Source organism: Heloderma suspectum, chromosome 15, assembly GCF_057233095.1.
Source record: "Heloderma suspectum isolate Gila_16-S chromosome 15, 16-S_ref, whole genome shotgun sequence".
In the NCBI taxonomy this organism is placed as follows: Eukaryota; Metazoa; Chordata; class Lepidosauria; order Squamata; family Helodermatidae; genus Heloderma; species Heloderma suspectum.
The window spans coordinates 21923804-21945043 of NC_139472.1; the positions used below are offsets into that span (position 1 = coordinate 21923804).

Genomic DNA, 21240 nt, shown 5'->3' on the forward strand with positions numbered 1-21240 from the left:
CAGTGCCCTGCCCCAACTCCTGCGGCCAACGGGCTTGGAAGTAGACTCTAGTCTGCAAGGTGCTAGGGCAAAGAAAGAACAAATGCCCAGTTCCCCATTTTTGAAAATATGAAATGCAGCAGCTATCTGCATCTGCCCCTTATGATGGGGAGAAGAGAGTTCAAGAGCAACATGGCCGTTTTTACAGTAGCAACACTGGAGGTTAATTGTAGTCATGTACTAAGGGAAATGGTAAATAGGAACCAAATTGGGTAGCATTACCTAGTGCAACCTTCCCCAATCTGGTGCCCCCTCCCCAGCATGGCCATTTGGGATGATGGGAGGTGTAGTCCAACACATCTCCAGAGCACCAGGTCAGGGAAGGCTGATCTAGTGGTTGGATGGAATGTAACCCTGAAAAAGTGCAGTCCTGTGTTCAGGTATTAGAAAATCATCTTCCTCCAATTTTAGAATCCCTCTCCTGAACAACTAGCTTAGGATTCTTCATGGCACACAAAGGTATGTATGCCCATTAGAAAAAAATCCAAAATCCACAGTAGGGCAGTACAAAGAGGGTCCCATGTGACCCGATTGTCACAGAGCCATGCTTTTGAGTGTTCAGAGTGTTTGCAGGCATTATCTTCTTGTAAATCCTCATAAGTCAGAGGATGATGGTGATGATGAACCTGGGCCTTGCTACTTACAAACAAGGCAGCTGGCTTTTACTTGGGGTAAAACTCGCACGCCTGGCCAAGGGTGGATGAATTAGCGAAAGGTTTCTTGAGACATTAAATGAAGGCAAATCCAACTTAGTAGAGATTTAAACTTAAAGAGATTTCAGGCATAATCCTACGCATGTTTCAACAGAAAAAGGTCCTACAACTCCCAGCATTCCTCAGCTAACCATGCTAGCTGGGGAATGCCTGGAGTTGCAGGACTTTTTTCTGTCTAAACATGCATTGGATTGTACAATTTTTTTCTGTCTAAACATGCACAGGATTACACCCTTAAAGAGACAGCCTTTGGGCAGGGATGGGGATGCTGCTGGACTACCACTCCCATCATCCATCACCACTGACTGTGCTTACTAGGGCTGGTGGGAGTTGCAGTCCACCAATGTCAAGGGGGCCATGCATTCTCCAGCCCTGCCTTAAGCAATAGGCAAGTCCAGCCACTGAATGGGTTGGCAGAATTCCTCAGGGCTCCGTGAGTTGTATGCTACAAACTGGATCAAAGAGAACAAATGGTTGTCACTTGGTTCTGACACCGTCATGTTGCATCAAAACAGAACTCTGCCAATTATAGTTCTTCTTGACTTCAAAAACACTCAACACATATCAGCACTGGCGGTAAAGCACTCATCGCCGCTCGCCCCTTTTATGAATATGCCCTCAAGGTTTTCAGCTCAGCGACCCACATACGTCAAGGTGGAAACACCACTCTTTCTTTGATTGTTTATTATTACATTTATATCCTGCCTTTTTTTCCTCTTGCCTGAAGCCAAGGCAGCTTACTCAGTCCTCCTGTCTCCATTTGATCCTCACAACAACCTTGTGAGGTAGATTAGGCTGAGAGTGAGGGACTGGCCCAAAGTCAGCCAGTGAGTTTCCATGGCCGAGTGGGGACTAGAACCCAGATCTCCTGAGCTCCAGTCCAACACTCGAACCCCTCCAAACCATGGTGCAAAGTAATGCAGCATTAATTCACGTCATACGCTCACATGCAGATTCTAGGCTTTTTTGTCCTTCTCTCCCTGTGTGCTACTCAGTGTACTCCAGCAGGTGGCAGCACAAGGAGGGGCCATTGGTGTGTCTCCCCTCCCGGACGGGGAGGGAGGGGGAGAGGACGCGGCACCGGATCCGGGCCTTTGGGGGTTTGCAGCTTCCTGGTCTCTGAGCTGCTCTGCCAAGGCTCAGCCTTGCAACACCACATTCCTCAGAAAGCAAAGGAAAGCTGGGAGGTCATTAAGACAGAAGAGAGAGGAAGGAAGGAAGGAAGGAAGGAAGGAAGGAAGGAAGGAAGGAAGAAGGTAGCAGAGGGAGGGAGGGAGTCAGCCTGATGGACTTTGTTTTTTGGCACCAGAGCCAGCCCCAGCCTCAGGCACTGGCTGGCTTCCACCAGGCTGATCCCTGGCTTTTGAGGGCAGTTAAACCCGGCACTCCCGGGATTCTGGCTGCTTGGGAAGGCAGAGTTTTCTCTCACCGAGAATGGGAGGGAGGGAGAAGGCTGTGTTCCTTTGATGCCTTCGCTTCAAAAAGGTGATGGGCCTCAAAAGAAAGGAGAGGACCCTCCGCCACAGATAAAGAGGGCAGAGAAAATTGACCAGATCTCTCATCTCTCGTCTCAGGAGGGAGAAATACAGCAGATCTCTCCCCTGTCATCAGCAGATCCCTTCTCTGTCCTCTCTGAAATGTTCCACTGGTTGTCGGCATTCACCCTAAAAGCAAAGTTTGCCGTCGTCGTTATTTTGAGCTACAGGCGTCTCCCCCCACGATTTATTTACTTTGCTTCAGCAAGGTAAATGCATCATGGACCTTCAAACCAGGCCCTGGAACCAAATGTATACATCTGAAAATGTAGGCAGATTTAAATGACTAACCGAGGAATCAACTAAAACGAATACGATTAACCACTCCCCAAAAACGGAATTGGGTGGTCAGCCTAGTTCACAATCAATATGCTACTCGGAGAGAGAAGGAGAGAGAACATGTGTAACTTGAGCAAGACCAGATGATGAGTTGAACTGTGCTAGGATTTAAAGTTCGCCCAGACTCCAGGCTGTTTGAGGAAAGATGTGAAATTCTAGTGCCCTTCCCGCCACACAGGCCACGAAGCGTCTGGCAGGCACCACAGAGTCACTACACTTCGAACATGGCCACCTTCTGGAAACCTACACTTGACGGCTCTGAATGGCTGCAGCTTAGCAACTGGAAGTAGAGATACACTAAGGGTTGGCAGGTGTCAGGGTGGAAACTGAGCCCATAGAGCCCCAGAGCAGTTCTGACAAACAACAATCCATGGGAGAGGAGCTCGCTCATCTCCCACAGGCACAGCAGCTGGCAGAGATTCCTCCTGCCAGCATTCCTGGGATAGATAGTGACCCTGGCAGTGAGAGAGCGCCGGAGGGGGGCTTGCTGGACGCTCAGCGTAGACGCAGGGAGCGACGACAGATGGAGGGCGCCGAAAGGAGGTGCTCTGCTTGTTTGGTGCTAAAACAACGGTCGCGTCCCAAGGACCCAAGGGAAAGAGGGAGGATCTCTCCCTAGCCCATAAGTTCAGAGTCTTCCCGCGGTTCTCCTTCAAACAGGGACCAACTGCCTTACCTGGAGCTTAGGCTACTCTGCTATCTACCCCAGTGCAGTTCCTTGCTTAGTTGCCAGTGATTAGTATCTGTAAGAGTCATAAAGTAATAAAGGAATAAACCCTTGGAAAGAATCCTCATTGTCTGTTTCCTGAGTCGGCTATTGGAGGGAACTGTAAGAGGCAGCTAGGGCGCTCCTGACAGCAGGCTTCTGCTTGGGGGCTCTCACTGGCCAGTCAGATCAGGTATCTGATAGGCAGCATGGCCCACATGGCAGAGACAAAGGCCGCTGCCTTTTTTATGGAGACGCTCCCTTTGCCACAGGGAGAATCCTAAATGAATGGAGGAGTCGTGCTGACTCCACCACCGCCCTGCGCAGGAGCCCCCCAGCCCTCTGCTGCAGCCGCTGTAAAAATTGAGAGAAGACAGAAGAGTTGACCAGGGTCCATCACAAGAGCTTGCTAATGCTGCTTGACTGGGGGCGGGGGGGGGGGGAGCTCAGCTCAGCCGCATGCAGAAGGGTCTTGAACCCAAGAGCAGCATCCTGTCCCCAAGTGTACACCCATGTGGAGATGTGAGAAGGTGGTCTGGACATTTGATCAGAAAGGAGGCTGATAAGAGATCATACTCCCCTTATACAAATACCGACTACAGTTCTGGTCATGGCATCTAAGAAAGGATATTGGAAAAAGTTCAGAAAAGGGCAACTGAAACGTTCAAGGGGCTGGAGAGGTTAGAACGTTCGGCATCTTTTTAGCTTTCCAACATCTGGGACTATTTAGCTTAGAGAAAAGACACATGAGGGGAGACAGGATAGAGCTGTACAAAATTTTGCATGGTGTGGAGAAAGTGGAGAGGGAGACATTTTTCTCCCTCTCTCATAATGCCAGAACCCAACAGAGTCATCCCATGAAGCTGATTGGTGGGAGATTCAGGAGTGATAAAAGGAAGGACGTCTTCACGCAGCGCAGAGTTAAGCTATGGGATTCACTGTCATACAGTGTTGTGATGGCCACCAGTCTAGATTGTTTGAAAGGGGGACTGGACAAATTCATGGAGGAAGAGAAGGCTATCAATGGCTACTAGTCCTGATGGCTCTATGTTACTCCCAGTATCAGAGTCAGTATGCCTATGTGACCAGTTGCTGGGGAACATGGGCAGGAAGGTGCTGTTGCACTCGCATCCTGCTTGTGGGCTTCCCATTGGGGCAGCTGGTTGTCCACTGTGTGAACAGAATGCTGGACTCGATAGACCCTTGGTCTGATCCAGCACAGCTCTTCTTATGTTCTTATGAGGCTGCTATCTCCAAGAGCATCATTTTATGGCTCTGAGCATGTAAGACCGCAAAAGAGATCCCCAGTCAAACTCTCCTTGCACCCCTATCCAGCTGTAGCGTCTCAGCCATTTGCGGTTTTTACTTTGAGCCTGATGGAGCTGCACCAGACTGCGGAGCAACATGGCATACTCATTTAATAAAGATCAAATTCAGTTAGTTTGGATTTGGCTTACACTAGGGGCGTTAATGAAACACTGATTAACCGGAGGGAAGCTGCTGTCGCTGGCCTCAATTAATATAAATGTTGGCATGTTTGCCTCTTTGTTCCCCCCTCCACCCCAGCCTCGCCCTTCTAGCCCCCAATTTAAATTCAAAGGTGTTAATAATTGGATGGTTTTGCTTTACGAGCACCAGCGCTCCATGCACAGATCGGGCACTCCAGGGAGGGCTGACAACAGCAGCAGGAAATGCAGGCAAAAGTAGGCTTCTTACAGCAACGTTATGATTCCAAATGGTGGGAGCGGTTTCTTCCTTTTTTCTAGAAATAAATAAAGAATAAAATGATATAATATACTGTTCCTTGACCAACACCCAGTTTCGCCTTCTGTTGAAACTGAGATTGTAATCTCCTTGGGGCAGGAACTTTCCCCTTGCATACGTTACCCTGCAGAGTGCTACGTACATCATAGTCTCTGTATAAACAATATTTTCTCCCTCAATTTCCTCTTTCTCCACTGTTAATCTTCACTGCCAGGATGGGAAGCTGCTTTGCTTTTAAACATGCATCAAGGGTTTAAAGCCAGTATGGTGCAGTGTTGGGCTGGGGAGACATGGGTTCTAGTCCCCACTTGGCCATGAAGCTCACTGGGTGACTTTGGGCCACGTATTCTCAACCTAATGTACCTCACAGAGTTGTTGTGAGGATAAAGCGGAGGAGAAGGAGGACCACGTGAGCCACCTTGGCTCATTGCAAGAGGAAAAAAGATGGGATATAAATGCGATAATAAATGTAATGCAATAATAAAGTGAGTTTACTCCCATCCTTAAGTCCGAGTTGAAGAGCCTTTGACAAGAGCTGCGAGAAGGCCAGGCTGAAAATAAGCTTATTTGAAGGTTGTTTCCCCCTCCAACAAGCCATGCTGCCCTACTTCAGAGGTCAGAACAATCCGTGCCCGGGTGGGTGATTAGGCAAATGGTGCCTGGTACATGCTGCAGCTTAAACAAGCCACCATAGCTTGTTTATGCTATGGTGATCATGCAAACCAGGTCTGTGTGCGCGCCCCGTGGGGTACACCTGCCCTGTGAAACACATCTTACTGGAGTGCCTACAATTTTCTAACACCTGACAGGCCTTTTTTCATAGCCAGTTCCCTCTTCCAAATCTGGCTTCAGTTCTGGGTGACAATACTGACTCACACAGTGCATAGTCAAACTATGGAATGCGCTACTACAAGATGTAGTGATGGCCACCAGTTTGAAGGGCTTTAAAAAGGGGATAAACAAATTCCTGGAAGAAAAGGCTATCAGTGGCTACCAATCCTGATGGCTATATGTTACCTCCAGTATCAGAGGCACTATGTCCATGTACTGAGGAACATGGGTGGGAGGGTGCTGTTGCAGTCATGTCATGCTTCTGGGTTTCCCGTTGACAGCTGGCCTGGCCCTGTCTGGAGAGGACAGACCTTGCCTTGGTTGTCCATGCACTGGTGACATCCAGGGTGGACTGCTGTAATGCGCTGTTCACGGGGCGGCTGCCTTTGAAGACGGTCCAGAAACTGCATTTGGTGCAGTTGGGCACCTGAGTGTTGGTCATATAACAGCTGTACTGCACCAGCCACACTGCTAACCGGTGTGTTTCCAAGCCCAATTTAAAGTGTTGGTTTTGACCTTTAAAGGCTTAAACAGTTTGGGACCAAGTTACTCCAAGGACCGCCTTCAACCATATTAGCCTGCCTGTACTCTGAGATCACCAAGAGAGGACCTTCTCACTTCCTCCCCTGTGAGGGCAGTTAGACTGGCATCTGCATGAGAGAGGGCCTTTTCTGCAGCGGCCCCAGACCTCTGGAACAAGTTGCCTTTGGGGGTCTGCCAGATCCCATCATTGCAGGCTTTTAAGAAGGCCGTGCAAACTTGCTACTTTACTCTGGCCTTCCCCTGATTATCTGTTATCAGAGTGGATTGTAGCTGCAGTTGTCTGTTGTAAGTTTTGCTTTATGCTAGTGTTTTTTAGAAGGTTTGCTGCTGTTGCTGTTTTTACTGTGTTTTACTGGTTTTTATTGCTGCATGTGTTTTATTGTTATAAACAATAAAGGAGGCCTTGGGAGGCCTCCTTTCCTGAAAGGCGGCCAATAAATATTTTAAATAAATAATACATAAATAAAATGTAGCTTAGATAAAAGAAGGGGACGTCACCTCCCAGTTGAGAGAGGTTGCGGGTGGGGAGGTAACAGGATGACAAACTAAAATATACCAGCAAGAACAGGATCTCTCCCACCCACCCATCTGTCATCCCCTCCTATCAACTTCTCAGTGGTTCTTAAGTTTTGCAAATATTTTTGCAGTCCTGTGTACCGTGCATGTAAGACCCACATTCCCCCCCCCGCCCCATCGTCAGCCATGAATCCTGTAAACCTGGGGAATGTGTGCGGCCCTTGAGAGGCTATTGGACTGCAACTCCCATCATCCCTCCCCACTGGGTACACTGGCTAGGGACAATGGGAGTTACCATCCCACAACATTTGGAGGGCCCCACATTTTTCCCACCCCTGCTGTAGGCCCTGAGGAAAACATTCCACGCTACTTCTTAAAATATATTCGTTATTTATTTTTTATTACCTTTGCATCCTGGCATTTTCCCTCTTGCAAGGAACCTACAGCAGCTTACGTGGTCCTCCTTCTCCTCCCCCTTTTATCCTCACAACAACCCTGTGAGGTAGATTCAGCTGAAAGTCAGTGACTGGCCCAAAAGTCACCCGGTGAGCTTCATGGCTGAGTGGGGTCTCGAACCTGGGTCTCCTAAGTCCCGGCGCAACACTCTAGCCACTGCACCACACTGGCATTGCTGTTGTCTAGTATCTTACCTTAGCTGTACTTGCAAAATGGTTCTAATCACATGCACATCTGCAGAGAAGCCAGGAGTCCTGGCTCCCCCAAAGCTCCCTTCTTGTCCACTGAACTCCCTTGCTTTTGTTCCTCCACTCCTTAATGGAGAGAATGTGCCGTCCCGTATAATACTCAGAGAGAACTCGCATGGCCGACGAATGCATTTCATGAGACGCACCAGGAGGTGGGATTAATAACAGGTGAACACAGCCCTCCCCTCCGCTTCCCACCCAGGCCCAGACCGGCTCAGCGCCAGCAGACCCACTGCACCAGGTACCTTCATTCCAGAGTGCCCTGTTCAGCTTGGCAGGCTGCGCATGGCTCTGACCTGCTGATGTTTGTGATGTGCCATCTTGCAGGTGGTGAGTGTTGCCAGTCTGAAATCAGACGTGGCCTACAACTGGATGGTCCTGTGCGTGCTGTGGTGCTCGGTCGTGCAGTCCCTCTTGCTGCCGCTCTTCCTCTGGGCCTGCGACCGCTACCGGGCTGACGTCAGATCCATCTGGGAGAAGTGCAAGGCCATCATGTCCAATGATGACGTAGGAGAAGGTGAGTGCCGGAGCCCCTGGACGGGGCAGGAGTGGGGACGTTGCCCTTCTGGCCTGCATGGGCACCGCCACTTGACTGCATGCCTGGCTCTTGGCACAAGAAGGACAGTTTGGGCTAGCTGCGCACGGTGCAAAGACAGGTGGAATTTGTGGAAACAATGGAATTCAACAGCTGAAAAGATGGGAGAACCTGGGGTCATCGGTGGGAGATTCAGAACTGATAAAAGGAAGTCTTTCTTCACACAGTGCATAGTTTAACGGTGGAATTCACTTCCACAAGGTGTAGCCATAGCCACCACTTCAGGTAGCTTTAAAGAGGGGTGGGCTAATTCCTGGAGGAGAAGGCTATCAGCAGCTACCGTCCTGATGGCTTTGTGCTGCCTCCAGTGTACCATGTGCTGGGGAACATGGGCGGGAGGGTGCTGCTTCACTCACGTCCTGCTTGTGGGTTTCCTGTGGGCAGCTGGTTGGCCACTGTGTGAACAGAATTCCAGACTAGGTGGACCCTGGGTCTGATCCAGCAGGGCTCTTCTTAGGTTGTTATGACAACACTTCGCCATATGAACGCCCGCTTGTTGCTTGGCTGTAAAAGCCCAGCAGCCCTTCCCAAGAGAAGAGTTGTCCTCTTCCCCCTCCTTGCCACCTTGCCCTGCCTGGAGCTAACAGCAGTTGGTGAGGGGATGGAGTTTTTGATTGATTGATTGAGGGTTAAACACCATCCCCTACAGAGATGCTTCCCTAGTGTTGAATGGGGTACGGCTACCCTTGAAAGACCAGGTCTGCAGCCTGGGGGTCATTTTGGACTCCCAGCTGTCCATGGAGGCTCAGGTGTCAGCTGTGACCCGGACAGCGCTGTATCAACTCCATCTGATACGGCGGCTGCACCCCTTCCTTCCCGACCATCTGCTCCCATCGGTAGTACGTGCCTTGGTCTCCTCTCGTCTCGACTACTGTAATGCGGTCTACGTCGGGTTACCCTTGAAGACGGTTCGGAAGCTGCAGCTGGTACAGAACATGGCGGCTCGCCTGATTAAAGGCAGCCGCCGGTGAGATCACATCACTCCAGTGCTGAAGGAGTTGCACTGGTTACCAGTTGTTTTCCAGGCCAAATTCAAGCTGTTGGTTTTGACCTTTAAAACCCTATATGGTTCCGGTCCACCCTATCTTAAGGAGTGCCTCCAGTAACACCAGACAGGCCGCTTAACAACATCAGCCTCAGATGGCCTTCTCTCTGTCCCATCAGCCAGGACAGTTAGACTGGTAGGGACGAGGGAGAGGGCCTTTTCTGTGGTGGCCCCCACTCTGTGGAACTTCCTCCCTAGGGAACTCCGCCATGCCTCCTCTTTAATCAGCTTCCGCCGTGCATTAAAAATGTGGTTGTTCAGGCAGGCATTTGGGGTGGGTTAGGGTATTTTAGAAAATGTTTTTATTGTAGAATTTTATTGTTTTAAACTGTTTTATTATATGCTTTGTACATCGCCCAGAGTGGCTGGGTGACCAGCCAGCTGGGCGATTAATAAATTTGTTGTTGTTATTCAGTCGTTAAGTCGTGTCTGACTCTTCGTGACCCCATGGACCATAGCACGCCAGGCTTTCCTGTCCTCCGCTCTCTCCTGGAGTGTGCTCAAGTTCATATTCATTGCATCAGTGATGCTATCTAGCCATCTCATCCTCTGTCTTCCCCTTCTCCTTTTGCCTTCGATCTTTCCCAGCATCAGGGTCTTTTCCAGTGAATTTTCTCTTCGTATTAGGTGGCCAAAATATTTGAGCTTCAGTTTCAGTATCTGTCCTTCCAATGAGCAGTCAGGGTTGATTTCCTTTAGGAGTGACTGATTTGACCTCCTTGCAGTCCAGGAGACTTGTAAGAGTCTTTTCCAGCACCACAGTTCGAAAGCGTCAATTCTTCGGCACTCAGCCTTCCTTATAGTCCAGCTCTCACAGCCATACATTGCTATTGGGAAAACCATAGCTTTGATTAGATGGACCTTTGTCGGCAAGGTGATGTCTCTGCTTCTTACTATGCTGTCTAGGTGTGCCATAGCTTTCCTCCCAAGGAGCAAGCGTCTTTTAATTTCATGGCTACAGTCACCGTCTGCGGTGATCTTGGAGCCCAAGAAAATAAAATCTGTCACTGCTTCCATTTCTTCCCCTTCTATATGCCAGGAAGTGATGGGGCCAGATGCCATGACCTTAGTTTTTTGAATGTTGAGTTTCATACCAGCTTTTGCACTCTCCACTTTCATCCTCAACAAGAGGCTCTTTAGATCCTCTTCACTTTCTGCCATTAGGGTGGTATCATCTGTGTATCTGAGGTTGTTGATAATTCTCCCAGTAATCTTAATTCCGACCTGTGATTCATCCAACCCGGCGTTTCTCACGATGAACTCTGCATATAAGTTAAATAAGCAGGGCGACAATATGCAGCCTTGTCGTACTCCTTTCCCAATTTTGAACCACTCGGTTGTTCCATGTCTGGTTCTTATTGTTGCTTCTTGACCCTCGTAAAGGTTTCTCAGGAGACAGGTAAGGTGGTCTGGTACTCCCATCTCTTTAAGAATTTGCCACAGTTTGTTATGATCCACACAATCAAAGGCTTTTGCATAGTCAATGAAGCAGAAATAGACGTTTTTCTGGAATTCTCTTGCTTTCTCCATGATCCAGCAAATGTTGGCAATTTGATCACTAGTTCCTCTGCCTCTTCGAAACCCAGCTTGTACGTCCGGTAGTTCTCAGTTCACATACTGCTGCAGCCTAGCTTGTAGGATTTTGAGCATCACCTTGCTGGCATGTGAAATGAGCGCAATTGTCCGGTAGTTTGAACACTCTTTGGCATTGCCCTTCTTTGGAATTGGAATGTAAACTGACCTTTTCCAGTCTTGTGGCCACTGTTGAGCGTTCCAAATGTGTTGGCATATTGAGTGCAGCACTTTAACAGCATCATCTTTTAGGATCTTAAATAGCTCAGTTGGAATACTGTCATCTCGGCTAGCTTTGTTGTTAGCAATGCTTCCTAAGGCCTACTTGACTTCACTCTCGAGGATGTCTGGCTCAAGTTCAGTGACCGCACTATCATGGCTATCAGGGACGTTCAAATCTTTCCTGTATAGTTCTTCTGTGTATTCTTTCCACCTCTTCTTAATCTCATCTGCTTCTGTCAGGTCCCTGCCTTCTTTGTCCTTTATCATGCCCATCTTTGCACAAAACGTTCCCTTGAGATCTCTGATTTTCTTGAAAAGATCTCTAGTCTTTCCCATTCTATTGTTTTCCTCAATTTCTTTGCATTGTTCATTTAAGAAGGCCTTCTTGTCTCTCCTTGCTATTCTCTGGAACTCTGCATTCAGTTGGATATATCTTCCCCCAAAGAGGGTCTTCAGTCTTCTCCCAAAAGAGGGTCTATGACCCCCCTGGCAAAGGCGAAGTACAGGCTGAAGGGGCAGGATTGCAGCTTGAGATTGATAGGCATATGGTCAAGGAACACCTAATGACTTTGAATGAGTTCAAATCTCCAGGGCCAGATGAACTGCATCCTAGAGTAATAAAGGAACTGGCAGAAGAACTCTCAGAACCGCTGTGTATTCTCTTTGAGAAATCATGGAGGACGGGGGAAGTGCCAGATGACTGGAGGAGGGCTAATGTTGTCCCTATCTTCAAAAAGGGCAAAAAGGAGGAACCTAGGAACTACAGACCAGTCAGTCTGACATCAATCCCTGGGAAAATTCTGGAGCAGATGATAAAGCAATCCATCTGGAAGCACCTTGAAAACAATGCCATGATTACTCAAAGCCAACATGGATTTGTCAAAAGCAAGTCCTGCCAGACAAATCTGATCTCATTTTTTGATCAAGTAACCTCCCTTGTAGACCGTGGGAATGCTGTAGACATCATATACCTCGACTTCAGCAAAGCTTTCGACAAAGTGCCCCATGATCTCCTGATGAGCAAACTAGCTCAAAGTGGGCTAGATGAAACAACGATCCGGTGGATCCACAGCTGGCTACAGAATCGGACTCAAAGAGTGCTTATCAATGGGACCTTCTCAAACTGGGGAGAGGTAATGAGTGGGGTACCGCAGGGCTCAGTCCTGGGCCCAGTGCTGTTCAACATTGTTATGAATGACTTGGAGGAGGAGGAGGTGCAGGGAATGCTGATCACATTTGCAGATGACACCAAATTGGGCGGGATAGCTAATACTTTGGAAGACAGAAACAAAATTCAAAGTGATCTGGATAGACTGGAGCGCTGGGCAGAAAACAACAGAATGACGTTGAATAGGGATAATTGCCAAGTTCTGCACCTAGGAAAAAGAAACCAAATGTACAGTTACAAGACGGGGGATACGTGGCTCAACAACACTACAAGCGAGAAGGATCTTGGAATTGTTGTCCATCACAAGCTGAATATGAGCCAACAATGTGATGTGGCTGCAAAAAAGGCAAATGTTACTTTGGGCTGCATTAATAGAAGCATAGCTTCCAAATTCTGGGAAGTACTAGTTCCCCTCTACTCAGCACTGGTTAGGCCTTATCTGGAGTCCTGTGTCCAGTTCTGGGCACCACACTTGAAGAAGGATGCAGACAAACTGGAGAAGTTTCAGAGGAGGGCAACAAAGATGATCAGGTGACTGGAAACAAAGCCCTCTGAGGACAGCCTGAAAGAACTGGGCATGTTTAGCCTTGAGAAGAGAAGACTGAGTGGAGATATGATAGCGCTCTTCAAGTCCTTGAAAGGTTGTCCCAGAGAGGAAGGCCAGGATCTCTTCTCCATCATCCCACAGTGCAGGACACGGAATCATGGGCTCAAGTGACAGGAAGCCAGATTCTGGCTGAACATCAGGAAAATATTCCTGACTGTTAGAGCAATACGACAATGGGACCCATGACCTGTGGAGGTAGTGGGCTCTCCCACACTGGAGGCATTCAAGACGAGACTGGACAGCCATCTGTCAGGGATGCTGTGACTTGGATTCCTGCATTGAGCAGGGGGTTGGACTTGATGGCCTTGTAGGCCCCTTCCAACCCTAATATTCTATGATTCTATGATTCCCCTTTCTCCCTTGCTTTTTGCTTCCCTTCTTTCCTCAGCTACTTGTAAAGCCTCCTCAGACAGCCACTTGGCTTTCTTGCATTTCTTTTTCTTTGGGATGGATTGAGTTGCTGCCTCCTGAACAATGTTACGGACCTCCGTCCATAGTTCCTCAGGCACTCTGTCTATCAGGTCTAATCCCTGAAATCTATTCCTCACCTCCACTGTATATTCATAAGGGATATGATTGAGGTCATACCTGAATGGTTTAGTGGTTTTCCCTACGTTCTTCCATTTAAGCCAAAATTTTGCCACAAGAAACTCATGATCTGAGCCACAGTCAGCTCCGGGTCTTGTTCTGACTGACTGTATAGAGCTTCTCCATCTTTGGCTGCAAAGGACATAATCAATCTGGTTTCGATATTGACCATCTGGTGACGTCCATGTGTAGAGTCGCCTCTTGTGCTGTTGGAAAAGAGTGTTTGCTATGATCAGCGTGTTCTCTTGGCAAAACTCTATTAGCCTTTGTCCTGCTTCCTTTTGTACACCAAGGCCATGCTTGCCTGTTATCCCAGTGATTTCTTGACTTCCTACTTTAGCATTCCAATCCCCTATGAGGAAGAGGACATCTTTTTTTGGTGTTAGTTCTAGAAGGTGTTGTAGGTCTTCATAGAACCGATCAACCTCAGCTTCTTCAGCCTCAGCGGTTGGGGCATAGACTTGAATTACTGTGATGTTGAATGGTTTGCCTTGGATTCGTACTGAGATCATTCTATCGTTTCTGAGATTGTACCCCAGTACTGCTTTTCCCACCCTTTTGTTGACTATGAGTGCTACTCCATTTCTTCTAAAGGATTCTATTAAATAAATTTAATAAATAATAAATAAATAAAATTCCCCAATCAAATGAACAGACCCATAATGGTGCTTTGACTAAAAAACAAATCGGCAGGAAATGTGGGGTGGGATCCAGACTTAGTCATACTCAGAGTAGACCACTGAAATAAATAGGGCTTGAGTTAATCCGGACTATCTCAAGTCCCATTGATTTCAGTGGGTCTACTCTGAGTATGACTAAGTCTGGATCCCATCCTCTGATCACCTGCACCACGGTCACGTTAAGCCCCAGTGAAAGCATCCTGGGATGGGGCAGCTGGCCAGACTCCCATCAGAGTCTTCCTGCTTCCTTTTGCAGGGGCTGCTGGGGGGCCAAAGGAGCCAAGGGCCGCCTAGAGATCGGCAGGGAGTTCTGCTATTTTTTAATGACACAGACCTGGGCCCAACCAGTGCTCAGGGCTGCCCAGAACTGCCTTCTACTGAGTCAGAACCTCCTCTCCGCTTGGCCAGTGTTGTTTTCACCAGGGGTTTGCAAAGACCCTCCTGTATGGCCAGGGGCCTGACGCTGCTTCTTTGCCCCAAATTCTTGACAGCCAATTCCTTCCTGCTAAGTCCTTTCCGTGTCTCATTGCTTCCCCCGGGACCACAGAGAACAACCTGGCTGGGGCGATCCACACTGACCTGATGTACGAGCAGTCCTGCGATTACAACTTTCCTGGGGATGTTTTGACCTTGGATCACATTGCCAAATATGACCTGTCGGCGCTGGAGAGAGGCCTCCCCCAGGCTTACCCCCTGAAGCCTCCGCCCGAGGACAAGATGCAGTACCTCCAGGTAAGAGGTTTTGGACGGGGCTGGAGAGAAAGGCGCTGGAGGTGGACGTGCCGATCCAGGGGGAAGACGCCTGGCCAGGAGCGACGGTCCAGGTAACATGTGCGGCCAAGATGGCCTGGGTCTGCCTCTGGACGGGGGAGTTCCACTCCTGCTGCAAATCGTTCGAACTTCTGCTGCAAATCGTTCGTCCTCGCAGGAGCGAACAGCTGAGATCCACAGGAGGAGGATTCGGCCAGAGCGTTTGCAGCACTTCGCACTGGGGGAAAGTGCTGTCTTCAAGTGCAGCTCGAGGGAAAGTGTTTGAGCCGCATAATTGGGTTGGGGGGGGGGGACGGTTTGCTGGAGATCAAAAAGGATGTCTCGGAGGCCAGAATGAGGCTCTCAGTTCCCTCTCCCTAAGGCAGGGGTGGGCAGAAGGTGGATCACGATCAGCCGCTAGATCTCTAGGTGATTTGCAGTAGGTCAGCAAGGGCTTCTGACACCCAACGGCTCAGCAACAGCAAAAACAAAATCCAAAAAGCCCCCCTCCCTCTAAATAAGGTTGCATAGACGGAAGATTTATGTGCGACAGGACCGGGAGCTCAGTTCGATACTGAAAACAGCTAGGAACGTAGGAAGCTGCCTTATATGGACTCAGACCCTTGATCTGTCGAATCCAGTACTGTTGACGCTAACTGGCAGCAATGGCTCTCCAGTTTCAGGCAGGATTCCTCCTCCGCCCAGCCAGCGTTTGAACCCGGGACCTTCTGCACGCAAAGCAGGGGCTGTGCCACTGGGCATGCGTGGTCCTCCCCTCCATTTTATCCTCGCAACAGCACTGTGAGGTAGGCTAGGCTGGGAGTCTGTGACTCGCCCGAAGTCACCCAAGGAGCTTCGTGGCTGAGTGGGGACTAGAACCCGGATCTCCCCCGTCCCAGTCCTGTGCTCAAACCACTTCACCGCACTGCCTCTCCAGAGCAGTGGCTGGATGCATGCATAGAATGGCAGGGGACGAGAAGCGATGGACACTTCGAATGCTGTGGTTGCTGGGGCTCACGTTTCTGCAGTGTCCGGCGCCGCCAAGCACCACCGAAATCTCTGAAACGCTGAGCACCCCGAGCCCCACCAGTGGTATGCGGCGATGTCCGGTCTAGGTGGGCAGGGGAGGCCGGCAGACAACGCATTGGCCGTGAATTCCTCTATCGTGTCAGAACTGTACAACTTCCCAGTGGAGGCCGGTGGCTCCGATGTCAGTGGGGCGGTGAATCCGTCAGAACCAGTCCGAATCCTAACTCCTTTAGAGTTTGGACTGGTTCTGAAACCTGGGGCGGATGCACCGCCCCACTGACATCGGAGCCACCGGCCTCCACTGCCAATTCCTTCTGTCGCAGGTGTCAGTCCTGGGGGGCGGGGCATGCTGGGATCGCCCCCTAGTGGTGCAGTGGAGCCAGGGCTCAGCGGGGCAACAGACCAGCTCTTTTGGATCAGCGAGGAGGCCAGTGTCGTCGCCCACCCCCCGAGGATGCCCTGTGCCCCCTGAGCGTAGCTGCAGTTGTCGCAGTGCTGGCGGGGAGGGGGATTAATTTTCCCAGCAACAACCTATTGTCCCCTGTTGTAATGCGAAGTATTTGGGGGCCGGTGGGTCTTGAATGGGCAACTGAGATCCAAAGGGACCTGCTGCTGATGGAGATGAAAAGTGCTCGGACTGGTTTGCTGATATGGTTCAGCACAGCTGCCTGCGTCTTTGGACTCTGCTTGGGGCGTGGCTGGGGGCCTGTCAGGATGAGTGCCTGCACTTCCAGACTGACCACTGTCCCACCCTAACACCTGAACTTCACCAGTAGCCTAAGAAGAGCACCTGGGCAGCTGGGGTTGTTCCCCTAACAGCGCCCCCGCTCTCCCCCTGTCTCTGTTTAGCAAGCGGCATCACCAGGCCCATGTCCAGCGAGGGCCGTAATGGTTCTCTTGCTTCTCCGTTCCCCTGCAGGTCCCTCCCACCCGACGCTTCTCCCACGACGAGACCGACATTTGGACAACGGGGCAGATTTCGGCCTACCTCCAGCACTGGGGAGCAGGTGAGGACATGGCTGCTGGGCTGGCCCAGCTCCTCCTCCCGCGCCACAGCTACGACCGGCGGAGGAGCAGCCTCCTCTCCTACCAGGAGGACGGGCGCCTGTACCGCAAGCGCTGCAGGTCTGCCGAGAGCGCCTTGTCCCTGAAGCCCTTCCCCTGCGAGGACTTCTACCAGGAAGGAGGCTACAGGTGCTTCAGCAAGGAGGAGGTGGTGAATTTCATCGATGACGCCAGCCCCATGCCCAGCCCCAGCAAGGCCCCCCTGCGCTCGGCTTCCATCTCCCTCATCCCAGACAACCTCCAGCGTTGCTCGGCCGCCGCGGCTCTCGCCAGCTTTCCCTTGACCAATTTTGAGCGGGAGCCCCAGGTGCTGCGGAGCTTCACGGCCCAGGCACAGAGGTGCTCCTTGAGGGTGCCGGGCCCCCTCCTGGCCCATGAGGACACCAAGAACCTTTTCCCCAAAGGGAGCACAGGCACCCCTTGCCTCGAGCAGATCCACATCGAACTGTGCGAGGCCCCGACGCCGGAGGACTGCCGGCCGAGCAGCAGTTGCTCCGAGTCAGAGGGCTTTCGGACAGGTCTCAGTCCCTCCTGGGGGGGCCAAGAGGACCTGCGCAAAAATGGCAGCAAAGGCAGCACAAGCAGCTTCCTGAGTTCGCCTTCTGTCTCCTCTGGGTACGTAACATTCCACTCGGATTCCAGTGGCTCGGCTTCCTAGAGACGTTCCGCTCTCTCTCTTCCGTTTGGTCCTCTCTTATAGAGGGGGGGGGGCATGGCTGCAAGGTTTCCTTCTTCTTGTGGTCTGGATTTTGTAAGAGGGACTGGGCAAAGCACCAAAGAAACCTCACCCCAGACTCTCGTGCATTTTGTAAAGAAAAAAAGAGGTGGGGGGGAGACGCCGTCCGAGGAGCATCCAGGAAGCAAGTGCTGTCTTGAACGGCACCGTGGTTGGCTGAAGCACACCTCAGCTCCCAGCATGCCCCTCTGGGCCAGAGCCCCAGCAGAAGAAGGGTGTGCTCTCTTTCCTTCCTCAGAAATGCCCCATTCTTTTTTTATAATCCTCGCATCCTCTCCTGGTACTTTATGAGTAGATGTAAAATTGTGCATGATTTTTTGTATCAAACAAGCCTGCGATGCGTCCTCTGGATGAGGCCGTGGTTGTCCAAAGCTGAGCACTGGGGATTCCCTTTGACAAACTGGGGTTGGGTGGGTGTGTCAGGATTTCTCGGGGGCAGTTGAAAGGGAGACAAAGCCTTCTAGTTGCCAATATGCCCTTTTCTAAACCAGCCAGTACTGCACGTATTCCATTTGTCCATGATAGCACTGTGCTATCATGATATCATGCCCAGGATCGGAGACTTGCGTAAAGTTCCCAGTTGCTGTCTCCTTCTTGGAGTGATGAGAGTCCTAGAGCCTTGCTGGATGAGGCCCCTGGGAATCCAGCCCAGGATGGAATGGAAGACAGCGTAAGGAGCAAGTCTCAGTGGGCAGTAGGGGTTCCTTCCCCGCTTTCTGGAGAGTCAGCCAGCAGTTCCTCACCCCCTGCCTGGCCCACAAGGTGGAGAACTCAGCACCAGCACCTCCCTTTCAGTGCCAAAGCCCCTGACCCTCCCCAGGCATGGAGAGATTGTTCTGCTAGACCAGCAGGGCTAGTCCATGGGTGGTCAAAGCAGGACGGTCCAGGAACATCTTGAGCAGCAGTGGGCCACATCCCCCCCCCCAGTCCTTCTTTGTGGCCCCTGCCACCCCATACTGCCACTGCCATGTGGATGAATTGCCACTGAATTAGGGCGGCATGCAGCGGCAAAGGAAAAAGTCACATTTTCACTTTAAAATTAGGCTTACGGGGAGCACCCGCCTTGTTCTAATGCAAAAGCACACTCCCCAGGGCTTTTGGGAATTGGCACTGAAACAAGGTGGAGGCCCCCTTCCACCTTGTTTTCACGTGAAACTGCCTTTTTTCTTGCCATCATATTGCTGGTGAAATTCAGTGACAATTGCAACTGGGGGGGGTCAGCTCCTGCTGGGGTCCCCTGGACCCTCTGGGCCCCGGACCCTCCAAAGTTGCCCAGCCTGATCCAGAGAGGTGCCGCCATGCTGCCACCTGCCAGGGTGAGCGTGTGGGTTGCAGGAAAATTCACGAGGTCCTCGGGTCACCCCTTTTGCCTCATCCCAAGCTGCTGTTTTTGACCTGCGTGAGCCAAAAGATGGGGTTTGGGGAATCATCATCTTTCTGGTGTTTCTGCGTTAGGGGTGTCATCCTTGTAGCTACCAGAACGGAGGCGGTTTAGCTGGGGTGATATAAGCAGGAAGCAGGGCAGGCATTCATAGTTTGCCCAAAGGTTCCTGCCTGGAGCAAGGTTGCCCTGGGGTAGAACCAGCACTCATCCGTTTGGGGCTTCTGCTCCGCATTCGCTCAGAGAGGTATTTCTCCTGGCCCAGCACTTGCTGGCTTGCCATGCCTCTGGGTACCCACAGAGTCCCCTCCCTGCTGGGCCTCTCTTTGAGGCTTGCTCTTCCAGCCGAGCTGGTGGCAAGTGGATGCCCCTTAGAGCTGGCCCAGAGTTCCCTGGTCCAGTTCCATCTTGCATGCATGCATGAGTTGTTGTCTTGATTGAAGGAAAAAAGATTGCTTTAGGGGAATAGATGCCCAGGAAAGGAATGAGGGTATGTGGAAAGGGGAGGGGGGAGGGTTAATATTTGTGCAAGTCCTAAACATTTGGCATATGTTGACACTGTTACCAACTCAAGCAGCCCCTTTTCTCCGTCTCTCTCAACCCAGTCATCTATGGAGCTTTCTTAAGCAATGGTGAAAATATTCCGTTCTTCTTCACATTTGAGCAATGGTTGGATTTGGGGCCCTTTTTATAGGCAGAGGTTGTGTGAAAGAGCACTGTCTTTCCGGCCTGGGGCCCTACAGTGTGTTGGACTGCAGCTCCCATCATTCCCAGCCAGCATGGCCACTGGAATGATGGGAGTTGTAGTCCAACAAATCTGGAAGGCCCCCGGCTGGGGAAGGATGCTTTAGCAGCTGAATAGCATGCGGAAATGTCGTGCCGACTTTCCCCCGCTCCCTTCGCATCCTTCCTCCAGAACCCGTCTTCAGAAAGCTTTGCTCTTGAAGCCCACCATTCCCCACTCCCTGTTAGTTTCATGAGGTGAACATTCGGCCTCAGCCCTGCTTTACAGACAGAGACCAATGATATTTCGCCCCTTCGTGGACTGCAGCCACACAGGCAGCAGTGTGAGGTGGTGGCGGTCGGACGCTGGAGCGCAGGCTGTACCCCTTTGGGTTGCAGGAGGGGAAGCCACTTCTGAATGTTTTCTCCAATTAAAATTCCTCCCTGCAAGCCTAAAGGTAGCAGGGTGGAGAGAAATGTCAGGCATCCCTGCTGTGCTATTTATCTACTTTCAAGGAAGCCTGGGTTTGGTTTAACATAAGGGAGAAAAGGTGACTCTCAGTCCCATCTGGAAGTGGGAAGCCCATTCTTTTGTCGTTTGGCCAGATAAATCCAACCAGTGCTCAGGCTCATTCGGCTTCCTTTCCTTTCATCCACAGCGTCCCTCATCCCTCGTCTGGCACCAACGAAGAGAAGCCAGCTAAATAACCCGTGCTTGCCTTTACCTGGTAAAAGCCAGGTCTTGCCACCAGAGGGCATGCTGCCACAAAAAAAGTTCTGTGCGGGCGGGGGCAACTTACGGGCCCACCAGATGTTTTGCCCTGCAACTCCTAGTATCCCTTACCATTGGCTATGCTAGCAAGGGATGATGGGAGTTGTAGGCCAAAACATCTGGAGGGCCAGAAATGGCCAACCCCTGTTCTACGCAAAATGGACACAAAGAAGCCACTTCAGTGGTTTGGGCTCAGGGATGGGGTCGTGCAAAACTATGCGGGATCACAGTGGAAAGATTTGATCGCCTCTCATGTTGCACTGGAACATCCTGAGGAGTGGAGGAAGCTGCCTTATACCGAGTCAGACCCTGGGTCCATCTAGCCCAGTATTGTCCACACTGACTGGCAGCAGCGGCTCTCCAGGGTTTCAGACAGGAGTTTTTCCATCCCTACCTGGAAATGCTGGGGACCAGATCTGAGACTCTCTGCGTGCAAAGCAAGGGCACTACCACTGAGCTACAGCCCTTACCGGGCAGGATCCTGTTTTTTATCCAGGCTGTTGCAAAGATGAGATGCCAGTTCTCTGGCCGAGGGTTGGCCTCGGTGGTTTCATTGCCTGCCTTGGCTACAAAACGGCCTGCAGCTTTTGCTTTGGATTACAACGTGCTGAGAACCC

At 50.8% G+C, this 21240-nt stretch overlaps 1 protein-coding gene across 1 annotated transcript in view; it reads left to right on the forward strand.

Annotated features, from left to right (window-relative positions):
• GPR153 (G protein-coupled receptor 153) overlaps positions 1–20914 on the forward strand; it is a 52431-nt gene extending 31517 nt beyond the window's left edge. Inside the window, exons 4-6 of the mRNA XM_084821836.1 lie at positions 8018–8207; positions 14715–14899; positions 16866–20914. Coding sequence (XP_084677962.1) covers positions 8018–8207; positions 14715–14899; positions 16866–17669 — 1179 coding nt within the window. The 3' untranslated portion in view covers positions 17670–20914. The remainder of the gene's footprint in view (positions 1–8017; positions 8208–14714; positions 14900–16865) is intronic.
• Positions 20915–21240: the final 326 nt, after the last annotated feature.